The 20,937-nt window shown below is 54.5% G+C and overlaps 1 protein-coding gene across 1 annotated transcript; it reads right to left on the bottom strand.

The window, feature by feature from the left end:
- Nucleotides 1–205: 205 nt before the first annotated feature.
- Nucleotides 206–20,356, bottom strand: SPAG5 (sperm associated antigen 5). Its single transcript, XM_061605152.1, has 24 exons — nt 19,967–20,356; nt 17,704–17,832; nt 15,961–17,156; nt 14,864–15,056; nt 13,848–13,967; nt 13,334–13,426; nt 13,017–13,109; nt 11,721–11,840; nt 9,961–10,053; nt 9,761–9,862; nt 9,036–9,129; nt 8,188–8,323; nt 7,688–7,769; nt 7,116–7,249; nt 6,824–6,989; nt 6,609–6,720; nt 5,772–5,849; nt 4,576–4,699; nt 3,906–4,017; nt 2,784–2,864; nt 2,196–2,336; nt 1,810–1,884; nt 1,543–1,623; nt 206–329 (listed from the first exon to the last, which is right to left on the bottom strand). The coding sequence occupies exons 1-24, from the start codon at nt 19,973–19,975 to the stop codon at nt 258–260; spliced, it is 3,636 nt and encodes a 1,211-aa protein (XP_061461136.1). The 5' UTR covers nt 19,976–20,356; the 3' UTR covers nt 206–257.
- Between the last annotated feature and the right edge of the window lie 581 nt (nt 20,357–20,937).

Raw genomic sequence — 20,937 nt, 5'->3', positions numbered from 1 at the left:
CAACATCTGGAGGGCACCAGGCGGGCAAGGGCGGAGTCAGAGGAAGCAGCAGAGGTCTAGATGGGGAAAGAGGGCATCCGGCAGCTCCAGGTGTGCCCAAGAGGACCTTTCCAGAGGTCTGACCAAACCGCATGGAGCAACAGCTATTGGTCTTCAGCAAGACCCCTCCTGCGTGGCCTTTCGATGCATGAAGACAGAACAATCCTTGAAAAACACACAACATTTATTGAAAGGCCCCAACACACCCTCGGCCGGCTTCATGCCAGGAGATTGAGAAGGGAGCGCACCGGAACGAGGCTGGCAACGTCAGCGGGCAAGGAGGACAGCGCCTGGAACAGGGAGGAAGCGGGGTGGCGTTAGGAAGAGAGGGAGCTGCCAGTCAGAGCATCAGACCATCTAGCCCAGGGCTCCCACCACTGGCTGGCAGCGGCTGTCCTACGGCTTGTGGTCTCTGCCAGCCTGACCCACAGGATCAAGAGGACTAGCCCCTTAAGCCTGAGGACGCTGCTTGCTGCATCTACTCCCTCCCGTCCTGGGAAGGACCACCCATTTGCCATAACCACCCAGCTCCCACGAGATCATCAGGATATTCCCATCTTCTGTTCCCCTTTAATTTATGTTTTTGGCCATAGTGGCAGCACATGAGAAGGACTCTGGATGATTTTACAAGCTACGGGGAGTGGTTTTGTTTCTGTTTTGCTTTGCTTTGCGTTGAAGGTGTGGAGGGAGGTTATCACTTTAATGAAGTAAAATATAATAAGCTGGGGGGAGGGGGAAGGGAACCTGTGGCCCCTCCAGATGATGCTGGACTACAACTCCCATAATCCTCCTGGATTGTCCTGCTGGAGTCCAGCAGCACCTGGACCAGGACCACCAGGGCTATGCTCCGCATTCGTGCCCATTTGGGCCTTGGACAGGTCGGGTTCTGACAGCCACGGATCGCTGCGGGTCGGATTTGGTGACCCAGAGCGACCTGCGGGGCGTCAGGCAGGCGGAAGAGGCAGCCGCAGCTCTCCTGCCTGCCTGCACTATGCTGGCTTGCAAGGCACCATCGTGCAGGAGGGCCCTTGCAGACCTGCCCCGCGCAGGCTTGCTATCAGATGATCAGCTGTTCAGTCCAGGGAGCGATCGGGGTGGGGGGGGGGTTGCCAGGCACTTTTCCTTATGAAAGCAGGTTGCAGCGTATCCCCCCCCATGCTCACCCCCCTCTGATGATCAGCTGTTCGATGGGGGGGCATTCAGCAGGGTGCGGCGATGCCTGCCCCCATTGATAGCTCCGCTGAGGCATTGATGGGGAGGGGGGAGGCATCGCAGCACCCTGCAGAATTAACCCTCGGGGGGGGGGAGATGCAAGGTCTCCTTCCCCCACCCCTCTCCCAGCTAAATGGGCGGGGGGGGGGTAACGCAGTCCTGATAACCACACAGCTCCCCCGCCCAATGTAATGAGCCCCAAGGCTTTTGTTAAAAAAAGGGAGGGGAAACAAGTCCGAGTCGGGGGCAGAGAGAATCTGGGATGTCCCAGACCCCCCAAATGGTGCTCACCTCCTTTATCTCCACCTCCGTCTTCCTGAGCCTCCTCAGTCCCTGCTGGGCATGAAACACCTGCTCCTCCAGGTACCTCACCTGGAAGTCAAAACGGGGGGGGGGCAGTTAAGAGACCACAGTCAAAATGGGGGGGGGGAGGTGTTTCTCTTCCCCTGGCGGAAGCACCCGCGTCCATGCAAGGGCGACCACTTTCCCGCCCCCCCCCCCACAGAAGGGTCCTTTCCGGCACACACGTGTTCCCCCACCCTTGGTCAAGGTCCTCACCTGGCTCTGGTTCCTCGTCACCAGGCCGATGTTCTCGTCGTCCTTCTGGAGAAGGAGCTGCCTCAGTTTCCCCACCTGGAGAAACAAGAAGACTCCATCTTAACAAAAAAAAGTCCACACCCCTTTCAAACAGCTGGATTTGAAGCAGGGGACAGAGACGGAGAAACAGGCGGGAGGGGTGGGGAGCATCACAGCAGGAAAAGGGAGGGGAGTAGGGGAAGGGTCTAGCCTCCCCACTGCTGATTCTCCACTCCCTAAACATGAAGAAAAACAGACTTTATCTCGTTTTGTTTTAAATAAATAAAAAACGAGCAAGAATGCAGCAGGATTTTTTTTTAAGTCTCCCAACCCCCCAACCCCTCCCCTCCCCCCCTTGGGGCCAGCACCTCCTGCCGCAGCCAGATTTTCTCCTGGACCGAATCTGCTCCAGAAGGGTTCTGGCCCCTCAGCTGTTCCCACAGCGCCGAGGTCGTCGTTTCGGATTTCTGAAGAGCGAGCTGCAGCTGTGCCACCTCCTCTTGCAGCCTCTGGGGAAAGAAGAGACAGAGAGCCGGGGTGGGGGAACGACGGGGTCAGCAGCTGCCTCAGATTGGCAATCCGGCCCTTTTTGTAGAGAAAGGGGGGGGCTATTCCAGAGAAGGGCAGGAAATTGCTGTAGGGGCAGCATAGGCCAGTCAGGGTAGGCCCTACTGAGCCAGATGGACACCAGGGGCCTGCCTTGGAAGAAGGCTCCTATTTAAATGTCCCTTGTTATTCCAGACCATGAGGACTAGAATCTTTATTTATTGGTTTTTCCAAAGGAAGGGCCAGAGTTCTGTGCTGGAGCAGCTCCCTGCCATCCGGAGTGGCCTAGGTGCAATCCCCGATGGCATCTCCAGGGAGGGCGAGGAAAGGTACTTCTCTGCCAGAGCCCCCAGAGAGCTGCTGCCAGTCAGAGCAGATAACACTAAGCAAGAGGAAACCACAGTCCGTACCATGACTTCTCCGCTCTGGTCAGTCAGCAGCTGCAGCCTCCTGTCCTGGTCCCAGAGAACTTCCTGAAGCTCCTTTTCGGTCTGTGTGCGAGAAGCAGAGAAAGGGAAGAGCTCACAGTGGCTTCGCCACCGCAAGACACACGCACACTCCCAAGCAGCGGCGGCTCCATGTCAGAGAGCCAGTGGAAGCCGCTCCGCGTTTCAGTCTGGACTTTCAGCACCCTGGACAGCTCCGTGAAAGGTGGTCAGCCCTGGTGCAGCCGCTGTCCAGGCCGGGGGTTTAAGCAGCCCCTTGCAAGGAAGCTCACCCCACAAGGCAAGACAGGCACACCCACCCAGCCAGCATCTGCCACCCCAGCTCAAAGGCAGAGTCCCTGCCCTCATGCAGAGGGCCCTAGTTTCAGTGCCAGGTAGGGCTGGAGAGGCCCTCTGCCTGAAACCATGGAGAGCCCCTGCCGGTCAGTGCAGGCACTACTGAGTCGACTCAGGGACATAGGAAGCTGCCTAATACAATTCCAACTCTTGATTCAGGTCCATGAGGACTAGCATCTCAGTTTGTTTTTAAAAGGCGGGACCATAGCTCTTTGGCACAGCACCTACTTTTCCTACAGAAGGCCCCAAGCTTCAGTCCCCAGCCCCTGCCTGAAATCCTGGAGAGCCCTTGCCAGTCAGTGCAGACAGTACTGAACTAGATGGACCAAGGGTCTGACTCTGTATACGGCAGTTTCCTACGCTCCTCACGAGTCAGGGAAGGGCCACAGCTCAGTGGCAGAGCGCCCGCTTTGCATGCAAAATGTCCTGGGTTCAATCCTCAAGGAGGGCTGGAAAGGAGCCCTGGAGCGCTGCTGCCAGTCAGTGCAGGCAATCCTCAGCTAGATGGACCAACGGCCTGATTACAGCATTAAGGCAGCTTCAGCTGTTCCACCCTGCTTTGGGGCTGCAGAACGACCTCCAAGTAACTACAGAGAGAGGCACGTTTATGGGGCCAGCAATACTGAGAGAGAGGCCAGCTCCCTCATTGCCGCGATGCTCTAGCAGTGGGTCCCCAGCTGATCCGTGCCCCAGATCCTCCAAGCCCTGCGGCCCCAGCCTGACCCGGAACCTGCCCCCTCGCCTGCTCACCTGCCTCTGCGTGTGCAGAGTCTTGCTCAGCTTGGCAATGCTGGCGTCCCGGGAATCCGTCTCGGCCTCCAGCTGCTTTTCAAGGCTCTCCAACTGGCCCCTGAACTGCGCACTGCAGGAAGGACAAAGGAAGCGGAGAGTGGGAGGGAGCCCCTGCTTGGCGCACGGAGGGCAGGGCCCCGTGTTCAGTCTCCAGCAATCAGGCAGCACAGGGCGGGGAAGCCTTTTTGCAACCCAAGAGCCACAGACTCTTCCAGGGAGCCTTCCGGGGGCCGCATGCCAGTGGTGGAGCAACTCCTGCCAACTTTATCTTTCTCCAACGGGCTAGTTTCTCCGCACTCCCCCTCTCCATCCCCCATCCAGGTAAGCAAGAGGCATTGCCACAGGTTCAAAGGCACATTCCCAGCCAGGCCACAAACCCTTCGGGTGCGAAGCAGGGTCAGTGGGGTGTGTGGCCTGACCCGGCAGTCACAGGGCTCTTCTGATGCTTTCTAAAATGTTTTGTGTTATTGATGTACTTGCTGCCTTCAGGAGGAAGGGCAGGACAGAGAAGAAGAATAAATTGGTGCTTCTCTCTGTTCTCCCAGCAGAGAAAGATGGTCTGGAGTGGCAAAGTCCGCCTAACATTCCCGGGGCTCCAGCGCTAAATCAGCCCCCCAAACTCACTCACTTTTCCGCACGGAGACCTTGGCCCTCCTCCTGGGCGGCTCTCTGGTGCCGGGACGTCAGGAGGCGGAGCTGCTCCGCGGCTTCTTGCAGGTCCTGGGCGCAAGCAGCAAGCCTCGCTTCAAGCTCTGCGGACACAACCCCAAAGCCACTTCACTTGGATGCGCGCACGCGTGCACCCACGCACGCACGCACGCACGCACGCACACACCTTTTCCTTCCAAAAGGAAGTAGGTTAACAGCAAAACGAATGAAATAAATATCCCCCAAGCGACACAAGGACAGAAACAACATTGTCTAGCAATTCAAATCACGCTGCAACAAAACAATGGGAACAGAGGAAGCGGCCTCATACTGGGTCAGACCCATGGGTCCACCTAGCTCAGTACTGACTGCACAGACTGGCAGCAGCTCTGCAGAGTTTCAGGCCAGAGTCTTTTTCTTGGGGCTGCGTGCAGTTACGAGTTACTGCCCTTGATTGAAGAGCAGAATTTTAATGCAATACGCAGGCAGGGGGAAGTGGGGGAAACTACAACCCAATTTGAAAAATAACACAAAATTGGTCAATGTAAGACACACACACACACACACACACACACACACACAAAGCGTGCTCTAGGGGCTCAGGTGTTTGATTTGGGAGGAAGGCAGTCTGGATTTGAACCCTTCCTTGTGGGTGGAAAAAACTCCCTGGGTGACCTTGGGCCAGTCACTCTCTCTTGGCCTAAGCTAGGGTGGGGAACTGCAAACGTGGTCCTCAAGGCCTCCCTGTCTGGCCCTCGAAACCCTCTCCAGAGCATGCCCCGCTGGCCCTGCTTTGCACACTCCTTGAGTGTTTTTGCCTAGCAGAAATGTATCCTTGACCTATGGTCATGCTGGAAAGGGTTCCCTGTCCTTGGCCTAACCTACCTTGCAGGGTTGTTGCGAGGATAAAGGGGGAGAGAGGAGCCCCTACTGTGAACACTACCACCTTGAGGATCCTTGGAGGGAGTATCCAGTAGAAATGTAACGACAACAGATCGATATGTTCTTGCGCTATAAAAACAGGTCATTGAGTGACCTGTGATCTGGCCACACTGCCAGCGTGCAAGAATATCTTACCAGGACTGGGGAGGGAGGGGACCGAGAGCTGCCCCTCCCCTCCCCAAAATCCTGGCAGCACCAGAGTCAAAGGGGATTCTAATCCTCAGCTGGTGTTACCTGCTGGTGTTGGCAGAGCCACTGGGGCGGCTTTGGTAAACGCGGTGGTATCGCTCCAGATGCCAGGAGTCTCCACATCTGAAAGGGAGCAGAAGGCAGGAACAAGTCAGGAGCGGGAGTGGAATTGCAACCACCAGGCCCAGAATTAAGTCCCGAGGAGGGAGGTGGCATTGCAATGGGGTGCCCCCTAAAAGCAAATCCTTTCCAGGTCTCACAGCAGGACCTCCAGGCGTCACTGGACTCCAGCTCCCAGCAGGCCCAGCAAGGCCAACCGTCCGGGTGGATGATGGGAGCTGGAGTTCAGCAAAGCCTGGAGGAGCGCAACAGCTGCCATGTCCGGCCCTGTGAGGGCAGCGAGGTGCCTTCTGAAGTGCCCCCCAAAGAGAAGGTCTAACGCGTTGGAGTGAATTAACTTGTTTTGATAAAGAGGGATGCAAATGTAGGATTGGTCCAGAGAGTGTATATTAAGCATGTTGAAATAATTATGTGTGAATATTTTATAACTGTTTTGATACTAGTGAGTAACTCAGTTGCCAGGGCAGGAGCAGTTCCTCTCCCTCTGCATCTCTACTTGTGTTTGACGTGTTTTTATGAATCAATTGCGCTCGTTTCCAAATGGTTTTTAATGTACAGACGCATTTTAGGGCTGTATTGACAGTGTTTCTTTTTACTGAGTTTTAACTAAAGTCACTCTAAGCAACATCATCATCATCATCATAGAAGAAACCAGTTTAGCATGTTGGCAGGATATAAATTATAGTCAATAGCAATCAGGATACACTTTTTTTGGTATGTAACGTTAATGACAAACGACCTGGAGCTGACAGGCCCTCACACCTTTCTCTGCTGCAGCCTGCAGAACGCTGTCCACGAAGGAAGCCCCCAAGCCACGGTGTGGGGTGTACCGCCCTGGCGTGCAAGCTCTGCTCCTCGGGGCCATGTCAACCACCTGCAAAACAACGGCGCATCAGGGGAGCTGCCATGAAGGCCCGGGCGGCCCTGGGCCAGCAGACCTGGAGAAGGCAGGATGCTGTTGTCGCAGGTGGCTTTACCTCGCCTCGCAGCGCTGCCCTGAGAAAACCGGCTATTTCCAGGAACTGTGTTTGAGCCTCCTCAACCTCCAGCAAGGATTTGGAGAATGCTGCCATGCTGGCCCTGGTGCTCTGAATCTCAGCTTTGGAGCCGGCCAACTCCTTGCCAACAGCCTCCTGTTCCTGCCTGGGGGAGACACAGAGAGAGAGGAGAGTTGGTTTTGGCTTGCGCCATGGAGAGCAGGGAGACCCAACCCATGCTCTCTCTTTGGGAAAGAGAGCCACAGAATCCCGGGTCAGAAGAGGGGCTTACTGAAGTTTCTCATGGGTATCCTTGAGATCCTCAAGCTGGGCGCTGCGCTCCCGCAGAGTGGAGAGACTGGCCTTCAACTCCTCCTCCGTCTCCGTGAGCTGACGGCGGGCAATCTGGTTTTCTTGCTCTATAAACTGAAGGAGGGGGCTGAGGAGGTCCGTCACCCAGCAAGCAGCATCGACATGACCAAACTCCTCATCTCTCCCTCCTCATCTCACCTCCTCAAACTCTCCTGCCTCTTTCGCCACCCCTTTCACCCTCACACAAGCAAAACCGAGTCAGACCATTGCTCCAGCTAGTTCAATACACTCTACACTGACCGGCAGAGACTCTCCAGGGTTTCAGCTAGGGGATATTTCCAGCCCTACTTGGAGAAGCCATCACGGATCGAACCTGGGACCTTCTGCATGCAAAGCCGGGGTCCACCACTGAGCTACAAGCCTCACATGTACCCCATCCCGCAGCGACCCAGAAAGTTCTGATAGGAAGCCCCCTGGTCAGCCCCGTGACAGGTGTCCTTCATTGCACCAGCTCCCTCGCCACCGTCCACGCATGCCTGCCTGTCTTCATACCTCCCGGCAGTCTGATACTTCGCGAGCGTCTCGCTGCACACTGTCGCGCTCCTGCTCCACCCTCGCCTTCTCCTGAGACAGCCTGAAAAATGTGGCATTAATTAGGGGAGGTGGATTTCTGCACTCCCTCAGGGAAGGGGGAAAGCGTGCACACAAGCACCCACACCTCCCTCAAGTTCCACAGTGTGAGAAAAGGGGTCTTACAGCAAGTCACACTGCTGGCCCACGTAGCTTAGAGACTTTAAAAGTCTAATGCAGTTTGCAAATGCTTTTAAATTATAAATGAATAGGCTGCAGCTGCACATGATGCAGGGCTGGCGCACCATGAAGTGACTCCCAGAGGATGTGCAGAGTGCATTTCGCCCGCCACCCCCATATCAGAGAGTACCACCCCCTGGTGAGAGAGCAAAACCAAGGGGGCAAGCGCAAGCACACACAAATCATATCTGGGGAGAGGAGAATAGCAGCTGGCGGAGGGGGGGACATGCATCAAGGCTCACCGCTTTGCCTCCACTTCGAGTTTCTGGATGACCCCCTGCTTTTCTAAGAGCTGCTGGGACAGGATCTCCTTCTCCTCTCGCAGCTGCTCCTGCTTCCGCTCCGCAACAGTCACCTTCTCCTGTGTGTCCTCCAGCTCTGCGGACAGAGTGCAGGGTCAACAATACTTGGCAACACTCTCCAAACACACACGGAGACCCAAACTGCACCATCTAAAAAGGTTCAGTGGGCACCAGTTGCAGCTCTGATGCCAGTGAGGCAGTGTAATCCGCTCCGGGTTTTCATCTGAACTTCCAAGGAGCTGTCCAATGTTCTCAGCACCTTGGCCAGCTCAGACGAAAACCCGGAGCGGATTCCACTGCCCCGCTGACATGGGAGCCACTAGCTCAGCACACAAACTTCAGACTGTCGCTCTCTCCAAGGAACCTGGAACAGAGGAAGCTGCCTTATACAGAGTCAGAGCAGTGGGTCCATCTAGCTTACTGCTGTCTACACTGACTGGCAGTGGCTCTCCAGGGATTCAGACAGATTGGAATGACACTATTAATTGCACTTTACTGAATTTCCCTTCCCCAAGGCCACATATTACAGTTTTACTACTTTTGGCTACTAGAAGGGGGGAAAAAGGTTTTTACAGCATTTAAAATTTAACTAGACATATTTTTTTACCCTTTTATTTACCTTGCCACTGGCCTAAAGGAAAGGTCTGACAGGTTTGGGGGAAAAGAACCCTTTGTATAAAGTTTAGCACATCGCCAGAAGTCCTTGACTTAAAACCCTGCGTCTAACATCGGTCACAAACTTTCAGATTGGCCTTTCCATTGGAGCAAAGCCACAGGTCCACTCTTACCTGTCTGCAGGTGAGTTTTTGCCGTGAGCAGCTCATTCACCCGGCCCAGGGCTAAGACTAGCTCCAGCGTGCATTCTTCTAGCTTCTGACAGACCTGCACACCACAAAGGAAAATGGGTAAGGCTACCTATGGCAACTGGACACTATGGCAATGAACCTCCAGGTTCAGGGGTAGTCTACCTCCAAGCACCAGTTACTGGGGGACAGTGAGAGAGGGCAAATGTCTTTGCGCTATCCCAGAGGCGTCTGGTTGGCCACTGTGGGGAAACAATACCATCCTGATGCAAGGAGGAGAAATCAGCCACCTTAGGAGAGCACTGAGGTTTGCAATAGTGCTTTGAAATTTATTTATTTATGCAAACTCTAAAAAGGGGTGGGCGGTGGGAAAACTGCAGGCATGCTCAGTGGGCATTGAATCTTGGTTGCCCACTGGGGGCAGGGTGGGGAGGGGAACAGAATGGAGCACCGTGGAAGAGGGTGCAGCTGGTTGGGCATCCTAGAAAAGGGCGTGGCTGGCTGGCTCCCTGAACAGGAGCACTTTGCAGTCCCCAGTACCATTTTTATAATCAGCAGGAATGGCAGAACTCCACTTCTCTCCTCCACTCTCCAGGGACAAGGGCAACCCCTACCTACCCCCAACCCTTGCCCGCCTGGGGATAGAGCAATTCAGGCAGGTGCCCCTCTGTGATCCTCCTGCTCCAGTTCTACAGAGGAAGCGGACTTGCCTCACTGTGCTGGGTGAACTGGCGCCGGGCAGCCCCCACCTCCTCCTGCATCCGCCTCATCGTGGCCCGGAATCTGCCTGTCATGTTCCTCCAGGCCTCGTACTGTCGAGAGAGAAAGACCACAAGACCCTGTTAGGCAAAGGTGGGGGGGGGGAGAAAAAGGGAGCCAGGAAGCCCAAAGGCTATGGGGCAGCACTCACATCACGGGACATCTGGGCCCAGTTGCTCTGCAGGGCCGTGGCGAGGCAGCTCTCTTGCTCCAAGTGCTTGCCGTACCCAACAGAGAGGTCAGCCTGCAAAAACAAAAATGGGGGAGGGGGACAAGAGTCAGCTGGTGGAAGAAAAAGAGTGTTTCACATTGTCAGAAGCATCCAGGTTTTTACAAAAGATTTATATTCTGTTCCTTAAAAAATAACAGCAACTACAAGAAACGACGTACGTATTTTGTAATATACATGTATATATTGTAAATTAGCTGCCGTAATACCTCAGTTAACAAATCCTCCAGGATAAAGAAGTTCCTTGTAACAAAGTCTCTTTTGGGTGTGTGTGTGGGGGCTGCACATTCTGATGTGGCTCCTTGTCTGCTTGATTGTGGTTGCTGCAGGCAGCTCTCTCACACATGGCTGGAATGGCACTCCTTGCCAGGTGGCACAGACACCTCCATAGTAAACAGTGCTTCAGGTGCCCTGGAGGCACTGTTTACTGCAGACGCATCTGCTCGAGTGCAGGGGAGGGTGGCAGAGAGACCAAGCACAGGGGTCGGTAGCGGCTGCCCCTTGCCGGCCTGCTCGAGTGTATGGAGAGGAGAACTGTGCTCAGAGCTTTAGATTGCTATAACAAGATGCTCCAGGATAAAAGAAAACAGGCAAGGCAGGCATCCCTGGAAGAAGCTTTCAAGGGGTCTGTATGCAAGGCTGACCTGACCTGGTTGTTTCATTTCAGACATGCGTATTGTTAGTTTTGAATAAGAAGTTTCCTGAAATATTTTGAAATCCTCTTTGTTTTCGTGGTGTAGGAACCTTTCCCTATTCTTCCGATGCGATTCCTACCTCTGGTCCCAACGTTTCTGTTAAAGAAGTGACGTCCAGGAACATATCTACTTTCCTGAGGTACTACTGTACAGTATCCACGATCATCACAATACTTTTCATCGCATAACAAATATTTTTTATTATATAGCATTTTTCTGTTGATCCTCATCCCAGTGGATCTCTCCAAAGAATTCCCGGAGTAGGTGGAGCTTTGAATGACTAGGATTAGTCCACTGAACAAATCTGCACCACTGACCACAGAAATCATCCGCAGCGTTTCCTTGTCTCCAAAAGTATCCACTTTAGAAACTTCGTTTGGGGACTTGAGGAGACACCCCTCCCCCCCTTTTTTTTTTGCAAACCAGGCTTTGAAAAGTCTATGCCAGCCTTTGCCAACCTGGTGCCCTCCAAATATTTTGGATAGCAACTCCTGCCTTAGGTCCATTGATCAGTCTCACTCATCCCCCGTTCTGCCCTGTAAGGTTTCGGTAAGCCTTGCAAACAGGCTTCCACACATTTTATGTTTGTCGGGAAACAGCAATAGCTCAGTGATAGAGCCCCTGCCTTTCAGGAAGAAAGTCCCAGGTTCAATCCCCAAGGACATCTCTAGGAAGGGCTGCGAATGCCCCCCACCTAACACCCTGGAGAGCTGCTGCCAGTCAGTGTAGACAGTACTGAGCCGGATAGACCAATAGGCACCTTCCTATGTATTTTTTAAAACAAAAAGACCCTGTGGCCAAATATGCACAATTACCCCAAGTCTATCCACTGATGCAGAAATGAGGAGGGATGGTGCTCAACAAAAGAGCACCTACTTTATGTGCAGGAGGTCACTGGTTCAATCCCCGGCATATCTACTTTTATTATATTCTGCCAAAGACCCTCGATGCCTGGCCAAACCCGAGGCCCCTCTACTCCCCCCTCACCTGCAGCTCACTCGCCTCCTCCAGCAGGCCGTGGAGACGCTGCTGGGCCCTGAAGCCCCTTTCCAGCTGCCGGATCCGGTCCCCGGCGTGGCTCCGGAACAGCTCCAGAACCCGGTCCGCCTGCACGGAGGGAGAAGAAAACCACACAGGAGGTTTTCATTCAGAGGATTCATACCTCACGCTGTGAATGCAATCTTAGGAGTGGCTTACAGCACTTAGAAAACCCCTACAAAATAATTCATAAAAATCAACAGTGCAACAAAGCCGAACACACAGGAGGTACAGCGGATTCTTTTTTTTTTTAAAAGCAGCTTTAAAAGACGCACAGAACCAGTCCACTAAAACTCTTCAACTGGGAATGTCAAAATCCCTGGCTGGGAGATTGATTTCTTTCATGGATAGACTAACTGCACAACCTCACCCTATTTAATGGGGCTTATTTAGAGGAGGGTCTGTCTACGGGGTGGGGGGCTTCGCTTTAGCCCTCTTGGGCGAAAGGGAGGCGGTGGGTGGGGCTAGTCCCAGAAGGAGGAGGGGCCACAGATGCAACCGTTGACTTTCCACCAGGAGCAGCCAACCGGGTTGCCCTGCGGATGTTGTCACACTACAGCTCCCATCATCCCTGGCTACTGGTCATGGTGGCAGCTGGGGCTGATGCAGGTTGGGAGTTCAGCAACAGCTGGGCAGGGCAACAGGTCGCCTACCCACGGCTTTGTCCAGCTGATGACGCTCCAGCCATGCAAAAGTCTCTCCCACACACGCCGCTCTCCACCTGGGCAAGCAAGAGGCGTCTCGCAGGCCAAGGACACGCTCTAGCAGGAGCACAAAGAGTTCGCCACGCTTACGGGAAGGGCACCTGCTTGGCATACTGAAGAGCCCAGGCTCAGCTCCCAACGGCATCCCCAGGGAGGGCCTGAAACCCTGGAGAGTCAAAGTGCAGCGACCCTGACCTAGGCAGACCCACGCTCCTGTTTAAATCAGCCGCTTATTGAGAACCATGAGGACTGGGACCTTACTTTAAGCATTGCTCGGCGGCAGAGGCCCTGCTTTGCCTGCAGAAGGTTCAGTCCCCAATGGCATCCCCAGGTAGGGCTGGCCCGCCCGAAAGAGCTGCTGCCAGTCAGTGCAGGCAACACTGAAGTACATGGACCAACGGTTTGACTCAGCGGGCACCAGGTTCCCTATCCTTTTATAGGGTGTAATTGCACACACAGTTGCCGGCCTCTAGACCTCAGAGTCGGGGTGGGAGGGACAGAAGACATAATCCGTGGGGCAGAGCCCTGGCCTCCTACTCACCGCCTCCTTGGCTTTTAGGGCCTTCTTCATTGCTTCCTCTTTCTGGCACCACCTTCCAAGGCAACGAGAGATCAAGTCCCCCACTTGCTTTTGCTGCAAAAGAGACCAGGTCAGTGACCCCCACCAGAAACAGACTCAAGTGCTTTTTCCCCCTTGGACAGAAGAAGCAGGAAGAGAATCATTTCCACAGAGTACATCTGAGCTAACCCCCAACTCATTCAGGGATTGTGATTCGTTTGGAATGTTCCACCACCCCACACGCAGCAACCTCCAGCACGAGCCCATCGCGAGGGTTTCTGGGCTCCAACCGTTCCCACCTGCTGGTTGAGGGACCTCCGGTCTTCGTGAAGGCGCTGGAAGGAGGCTTCTGCCATCTCCTGGCGGAGCACCGAATCGGAGGACCACACTTTCTGCAGGGGTACAACAAGAGCCCAGTCAGGGAACACCCAGCCAAGGCTACCCCAGCTGTGTTGTTTTCCCCTAAAAATCGGCAGCCAAACCCACTTCCTCAAACGAGGAGTCCCCAGCAGAGCAGCCCCAGAGATTCAGCTGCCAGGAGAAAAGTTTTGCTGTCATCGCCGCTCAAACCCCTCTCCTCTTGAAACTTAAATCCAGGGAAACAGTTTAGTGAAGAATGGCCGGCGGGTGTGTGTGGCAGCATCAGTGGCCTCCAGATGTTGCTGGACAAGCCCCATTTCCCATCAGCCCCAGGAGGCAGCATGACCAGACACGGTAGAAGCTGGAGCCTACCCTCAGCTCAGACCTATCTGCATGGCCAGCAACCTACCCACCGCCATCCCAGGGTCAGCCACAACCTGAGGTCGTACCCACCATCTCATCAATGGCGGTGGCCAGCATCTGCACCAGCACCTGCTGGCTTTGGCGTGTCTTCTGCAGGGACTGATAGCGCTTTTGGAGCTCCATGCACAAGTCGCGGTGCAGCTGCATCTCCTACAAATATCAACACAAAAAGCACTTTCCAGAGGAAGGAAACCCCCAGAATAGGTTCAGCAGGGCTCCTTCACTTGGACTGACAGGTACAGATAAGTCGTATATAAAACATTTTCAGCCTGAGGGCCACATTCCCTTCTGGCAACCTTTGGAGGGCCAATGGTGGGTGGGGCCAGAGGCAAAAGGGGCGGCAATTTACCGTTGTACGCTAGGCCTGTTGCCACCCGCCCCTCTCTCCGCCCTCTGTTTTGCAGGCGGATGCAGCACCATCTGGACACCTGACAGGCCAAAGGGGGACGGTTGCTCAGATGCAGCCAGCCAGGCTCAGCCCCTGCAGGTCACGTACAGCCACGCAAGACGGGCTGTAGCAACCCCAGCACAGAGAGAGCGCGCCTGACCGCAAAAGGAATCCAGTTGCTAGGATGGGCCGGCCACAGCCTGCCTGCTTGGACCCACCTCGTGGGCACGAGAGACGGTTTCCCAAAGGTCAGATCTGGACAATGCCGGCGCCCCTTGCAAGCAAGGAAGGGATCTCTCCTGAGCGCCCACTAGGTCTGCCCAAGGAAAGAGAGGAGGAGGCCCCGGGGTGCTTTTGGGTCTCTTCAAATCTCCTGCTAAGGTTCCAGGTTCCAAAATGGAGCAACCTCAAAAAGCACGCAGGCCACACGTGCAGAGATCTCTGGAGCTGGTGAGGTGGATGAAAGAGCCCCTGGCCCCCTCAATGGCTGGATGTGGCATCTGATGGCCGTCCAGAACTCCTTACCACAACTGTGGAGTTTGCATCATCTAAGCAGGTCACAGAGGACTAGAAACCCAGACTGCACAGAACTTTTTTAAAGGGCATCCTCTGCCCTGAGGCAGGTTGCCTCATTCCCACCCATGTCTCCCCAGACTACCTCTTTGGCCTCAGAGAGGATGGTCTGAGTGGCCACGTCTCTTTGATCCGCTGGTCCTAGGTGGGCGGGTGGCCGCTGGAGTTCCTGGCATGCCCGTATCTGCAGACAGAGGGCCTCCATGATGATAAGGGTGCTCTCCAGCCTCCCCTCCAGCTCTGCCCGAGACAGGCCACTCAGCTGATCACGAGAGCAGCTAAGGACAGACAGACACAAAAAAAGAGACCACAGCTCAGAGGGCAGAGCCACAGCTTGGCATGCACAAGGATGCAGGTTCAGTTAAAAAGGGATCTCCAGTTAAAAAGGGATCAGGTAGAGGGCGATAGGGAGAAGAGCCTTCTTTGAGACTCTGGAAAGCAGCTGCCAGTCAGAGGCGGCCGCATTGGCTTAGATGAACAGATAGTCTGGCCCAGTATTCAGGGCAGCTGCCAATGTATGGCCAACTGGGGCCCACCTGGTTGAACACCCCATTTCCGATTATGCCTAGCCACCGCTGGCCTTTCAGAGCACAGCACAAAGACAGCAGACTCCCCACCATTCCTGGAATTGGGGACCTCAATACTCAAAACCGGCTATACATATTTAGCTGTCATGGCTATTAGCCTACAATAGATCTGTGTGCCCCAAATTTGTCCTTAAAAAAAAAAAAGTACTAACTAGTTGCACCACACCATCTTGTGGCAGTGAGTTCCACAAGTTTAACTAGGAACATTACTTAAAAAAAACCCTCCAAACATCTGTGTTCTTCCCCATCTTGCTTCATGACTGTTTTGAGAGAAGAAAAATGAGCATCCTTACCTCCCTGCACCCCCCCCCCAGCCACACAATGCATGGCATTGTGAACTGTTTACATCTCAAATGGCTGTCCTTCAAGCACCACCTCCTGTAGCTGTCCTTCAAGTCCCCAATCCTACATCTGGGTTAAGCCTCTTTGTGTAAAGAAAAGATGCTGGAGCCCCTTCACAGCTGCTATTTCAGCCCCATCTGCAAAGCCATCATCACCCCCCCCCATTAAGAAAGCCTTACTAGACTAGGACGTAGCAGCTGAACGGGGCACAGTGAATACCTGGAGCTGCACTCAGCTTAGGAGTATAACTTACTGCCAGAGCAGGGAGTCGGTCTCCGCTGTGCTATCTTTGGTCGAAGCCCTCTCCTCCAGGGAGGTGTTAACCCCCGTCTCCAGAAGGTTCAGAGGGGACATCCAGGTTGCTGCACACGCCATAGAGACAGGAGCACTGGTGTTATGGTTACCCTGATCCTGTCGCAGGGCAGAAGCCTTATCCTCTAGGGATGCGTTTGGTCCAGTCTCCTGGATATCTGGAGATGACGTCCAGATTGCTGCAGGTGCCATGGAAACCGGAGTGGTGCTCTTATCCATGTCCCGTCCCTGTGGTAGAAAAGAAGCCTTGCCCTCCAGGGATGCATTTGGTCCAGACTCCAGGGAATTCAAAGGGGACATCCGGGTCACTTCAGACACCACGGAGACTGGAGTGGTCTTGCTGCCCTTATCCCATTCCTGCTGAAGGACCGAAGCCTTAATCTCCGGGGATGCATTTGGTCCGGTCTCCAGGATACTCATAGGAGACATCCAGGCTGCTGCAGATGCCACAGAGACCGGAGTGACGCTATTGTCCTTACACAGTTCCTGTTGCAGAACGGAAGCCTTTTCCTCTGGGGATGCATCTGCTCTGGTCTCCAGGAGGCTCGAGGGGGACATCCAGCCTGCTGCAGATGCCACAGAGACTGGTGTGGTCCTATTGTCCGTAGCCCGTTCCAAGACAGAAGTCAGGTCCTTTGGGGATGCATTTGGTCCAGTCTCCAGGATACTCGGAGGGGACATCCAGCCTGCCGCAGATGCCACAGAGACTGGTGTGGTGCTATTGTCCATAGCCCATTCCTGTTCCAAGAAAGAAGTCAGGCCCTTTGGGGTTGTACTTGCTACGGCCTCTGTGAGGGTCAAGGGGGACATCCAGGTCGCTGCAAAGACCGGCATGGCACTGTCGTCCTTATCCAGTTCCTGGTGCAGAACAGAATCCTTGTCCTCTGCATTTGGTCTGGCCTCTGGGACGCTCGGAGGGGACATCCAGGTCGCTGCAGACATCATGGAGACCAGGGTGACGCTGGTGCCTTTATCCTTTTTTAGTGCAGGGACTGGGAGACTTTGCCGGAGAGCCTCCAGAACAGGAGAATCTATGAGCGTCTTTTCCAGCCAAGCCAGCGGGGCCACCCAGGTGATGGAGCCAAGGGCCAACGCCGCACTGACGTCAGCCTTGGAGGAGGAAGCAGGACCTGTGTTCTGTGGCATAACATTTTAAAGGGTGTTTTAAAAAAACTTTATCAGAACAGCATAACAAACAGACAAACAAACTGCTCCCCAGACACAAGCGCCGTTGTATTTTGGTGGGGTAAAGACCAGCGACAGTCAGCCCCGAGTTCCCCTCTGCACAACTGCACATGACTTGATCTGGCTAGCCTGAAGTGACTTCAGTTACAGGGCAGTCCTACGCAGGCTTACTTGGGAGCAAGCACCGCTTAACTCAACAGGGATTTACTTCTGAGTAAGTACACCCACCCACACACAAAGGACAGCCCTGAAGGACACCAGAACAGGCCTGCAAAGAAATCCACAAAGTTGCTAGCCCTCAGGAGGCTACACTAGCCCTGCCTGCCCACTTTAGGCATCGATTGAAAACTTCTCTTTGGTCCCCATTTACAAGCAAGTCCCACCTCACTTGCCCAGAGGTTGCACCTGCCGTGGGAGGGAGGAATATTTAAAGTCCTGTACCCAGAAGAGCTCCTTCTCCAGCCCCACCATGCCTCATGCGTATGGCATCCCGCCTTACCTGGAGCAGGGGGGGAGGGGTGAAGGGGTCCAGCGGCCATTTGGGAGTTTCTGGCATGAGGCAAACGTCAGCCACCTCCTTGGGGCAGTCGTCTTCACGGAGGTTGCGAGGCAAGCGTTTCTCTCTAGACTGTGCAAGCAAGAAAGCAATATCATCATCACCATGGCCTTTACCAGCAGGACCCAGGGTGGGTTAGAGCAGTTTAAAATTCAGTATGAAAAGCAATTAAAACAAATCGCAACCACAGGAATATGGTAGGGGTCCTGAAAACAAGCGACAAAGGCCAGGGTAAACATTGTGTAGGCGCACCTCTGTGGGGAGGGAGTTCTACAACGTAGGGGCTGCCACAGAAAACGCCCTCTCCCAGGCTACAAGTCAATATGAGATAGCGGTTAGAGTGACATGCCCTGGATTCAAATCCCCCCCAGCCAGTGGGTGAAACAGACACTGAGTGAAACTGGGCCAGTTGCCATCTCCCAGCCTAGCCTACCTCATAGGGTTCTTGTGAAGCTGGCTTTTTGGGGGGAGACGGAGAGTCCAGAAATGCAACAAAAATAAACCATACGGGGCCTTTCCAGTTGCAGCACCACAGGGGCAGAATGCTGTCCCAGAAGAAAATGAGGAAATGTGACCCTCCTTGGGCCAATTTCATTATTCCACCATTTATGTTGTTGCCTAAACAAATCTTGGATTGCATCTTTGATTCCGTTTCAGTCTTTGACTGGCTCTGTTAACTGCCTTGGCAAAGAAGGCTTTTCACAGACAGAAAATTATTAGTAGTCATAATATTACTTATTATGGCTGTGCTGGCGGGGCTGATGGGAGTTGTCGTCCTAAGCATTTGGGGTGGGGGCTTCAGGTTAAGAAAAGGCTGCTTTAGAAGAAGCCAAGAGGATCCTAGGAGTGGGGTGAAACAAATCACCGACCTCGATTTCTGCAACCTGCTCCCATGCCAGATCTCTAGGGAGACATCCAGCACCCTAAGGTGCTTCTTTACATGTCCCAGATTTGGCTCTCTGTCGCTTTCTCCAAATTGCAATCACACACACCCCTTTGTGTATGGCAAGCCAACTAGATCAGCGGCTCCCAAACCTTTTCCCTGCACGGACCACTTGAAAATGGCCAAGGGCCTTGGCGGACCCCTTCCAGGACTTTTTCTGCCTGATGCAGCAACTGTGATGCGCCCTGCCAGGCGCCGGAGAGATTGCAATTCCAGAGAATTCAAATTGTACAACACAATATAAGAAATAAAAGCACCAATAAAAATGCAATCAAAACTTAATTTGAATATTTACGGTGGCCATGCCGTGGGCCTCCTGAATGAAGCTCCCAGACCACGGTGTGGGAACTTCTGATCTAGATGGCATCATCCCCATCAGGAGTGCCGGGGGGGGGGGGGGGAACTGGACCACGGCCCTTGTCCCAAAAGACTCCCTGGCCCCTCCCCGAACAGCCTCCCAATAGTTCCTCCTCTCCAGCTGTGGGGCATTTCCTTAACAAAGGAGACCATTGCAGGGCCATCAAGGGCGTGGGGGGGGGGAGGCCCTGTTAACCTTCTTCTGTCCAGGCCCCAAAGCCACACCAAGACTCATCCTCACTTGCTTCCCACAGAAACACGCAGAAAGGCAGCGCAAACCTCCATGCACCCACCACTGCACTCGCCATACGTCTTCCCAAAGGGGGGGGGAGCCCCACTACACTTCCCCATGCATATTCCCAACAACCAGCCCCCAATCCCCCCCATGTTTGCCATCCCCCGAAACACCCCTCCCCAAAGAGAGCTAGTGAATCCCTCATAGCATGGGGAGGGGGAGACCCATTGCAAGCCCCATGGAGATTTCCAATAGCCCCCCCAACCTGAGGCTTTCAGACCACTCGGTCCTTCCTCTCCGACCACCACTCCTCCCCCCCAAAAGGGCAATTCCCCATGGCACACACGAGGGAGTGAGGGGACAGACCCATTCCAAGCTCCACGCGTATTTCCAGCAAGCCCCCCCCCCGACAGGGCTAAGCAATCTTGCCGGCCTCCTCCGCAGACCCTTCCTCTGCACGAGGTGAGGGGCAGCCCCATCACACCCCCATACATACTTGGGGGGGCTTCTTTGCAGGAAGGGGCCGGATATTAGTAAACAAAACACTTTTCCCGACCCCCCCCAGGCTCTTTATAATTTCCACTCCTCACAATCGTTCTCCCTCCCCCCAAAAAACCAGGGCAGCTGGACAGTGCAAGCAGAGGCACATCCAGCTGTGCTTGCGCCCTCACCGGCTCCATCTCGGTCTGACCCCCAGAATCCGCCACGAGGCCACGAAGAGGGGCGCAGCGCAAGGGGGACAAAAGCGCTCGGTCCTTCGCGTTTGAATGAAACCGCCGCTGCGCGCGTGACGTCAGCGCGCCGGAGGCGGGGCGAGCGAGAAGGGGAGGGCACACTTCCGTGCGAAGCCCCACCCCGCCTCCTCCCCTTCCGCTGCTGATTGTTTATTGAGCTCGGACTTTTTTTAAATCGTGGATTAATTATGAGCGCAAACTGTCTTGCGAATAGTTTTTATCCAGCAGCATCATGAGGCCCCTGCCGTGCAGCGATCCAGGAAAAGTGTAACTTCCTAGGGCACCTCAGGCTGCAATCCAATGCAGGTCTACTCAGAAGTAAGCCGCCTTGGGCTCAATGGGGCTTACTCCCCGGTAAGCATGCGTTGGATTGCAGCCTTCCTCAACTTTGCTCGGGGTCATCTCCAAGAAGCTGTTGCTTTGCCCCCTTTTCTTGTTCATAAGGAGGGTTCACTGGCCAGGGCCAGCCCCCGTTAGGCAAGGGAGACCCCAGCCCCAAGGGTCCAATGTGGCCCTCCAAGCCCTTCTGCCTGGCACTGGGGACTCTCTCTCGGCCACGCCCCCTCCCCGAATGCCCTCCACGCCTCAAAGGTTTTGCCTGGCTGAGCTGTGCCCTTGAAGTCTGACGGGGCCTCCGCTTGCTTGGAGGAGCGTGTGTAGAAACTAGCCTGCTCGGCAGAGGTAAAATGCAGAACGATTGCTCTGCCCACTTTTGCTTCTGGCCCCGCCCGCCACTGGCATGTGGCCGCGTCTGGTTGCCCAGAAGGGAATGCCCCACCCACAGCTACCCAAGACAGCCGAGGAGGGTGGGGGATGCATCCCATAACTGCCCTGCTGCTCTCCATCAGGGGCAAGGACACTGCCCCCTCGCCAATGGCGAAGGAAGCCTCGGCTGCCAGCTCTTATGC

The sequence above is a fragment of the Rhineura floridana genome, chromosome 21 (genome assembly GCF_030035675.1).
Source record: "Rhineura floridana isolate rRhiFlo1 chromosome 21, rRhiFlo1.hap2, whole genome shotgun sequence".
NCBI classification, from domain to species: domain Eukaryota; kingdom Metazoa; phylum Chordata; class Lepidosauria; order Squamata; family Rhineuridae; genus Rhineura; species Rhineura floridana.
The sequence above is the reverse complement of the archived record's forward strand: the minus strand, read 5'-3'. Positions and strand labels throughout refer to the sequence as shown.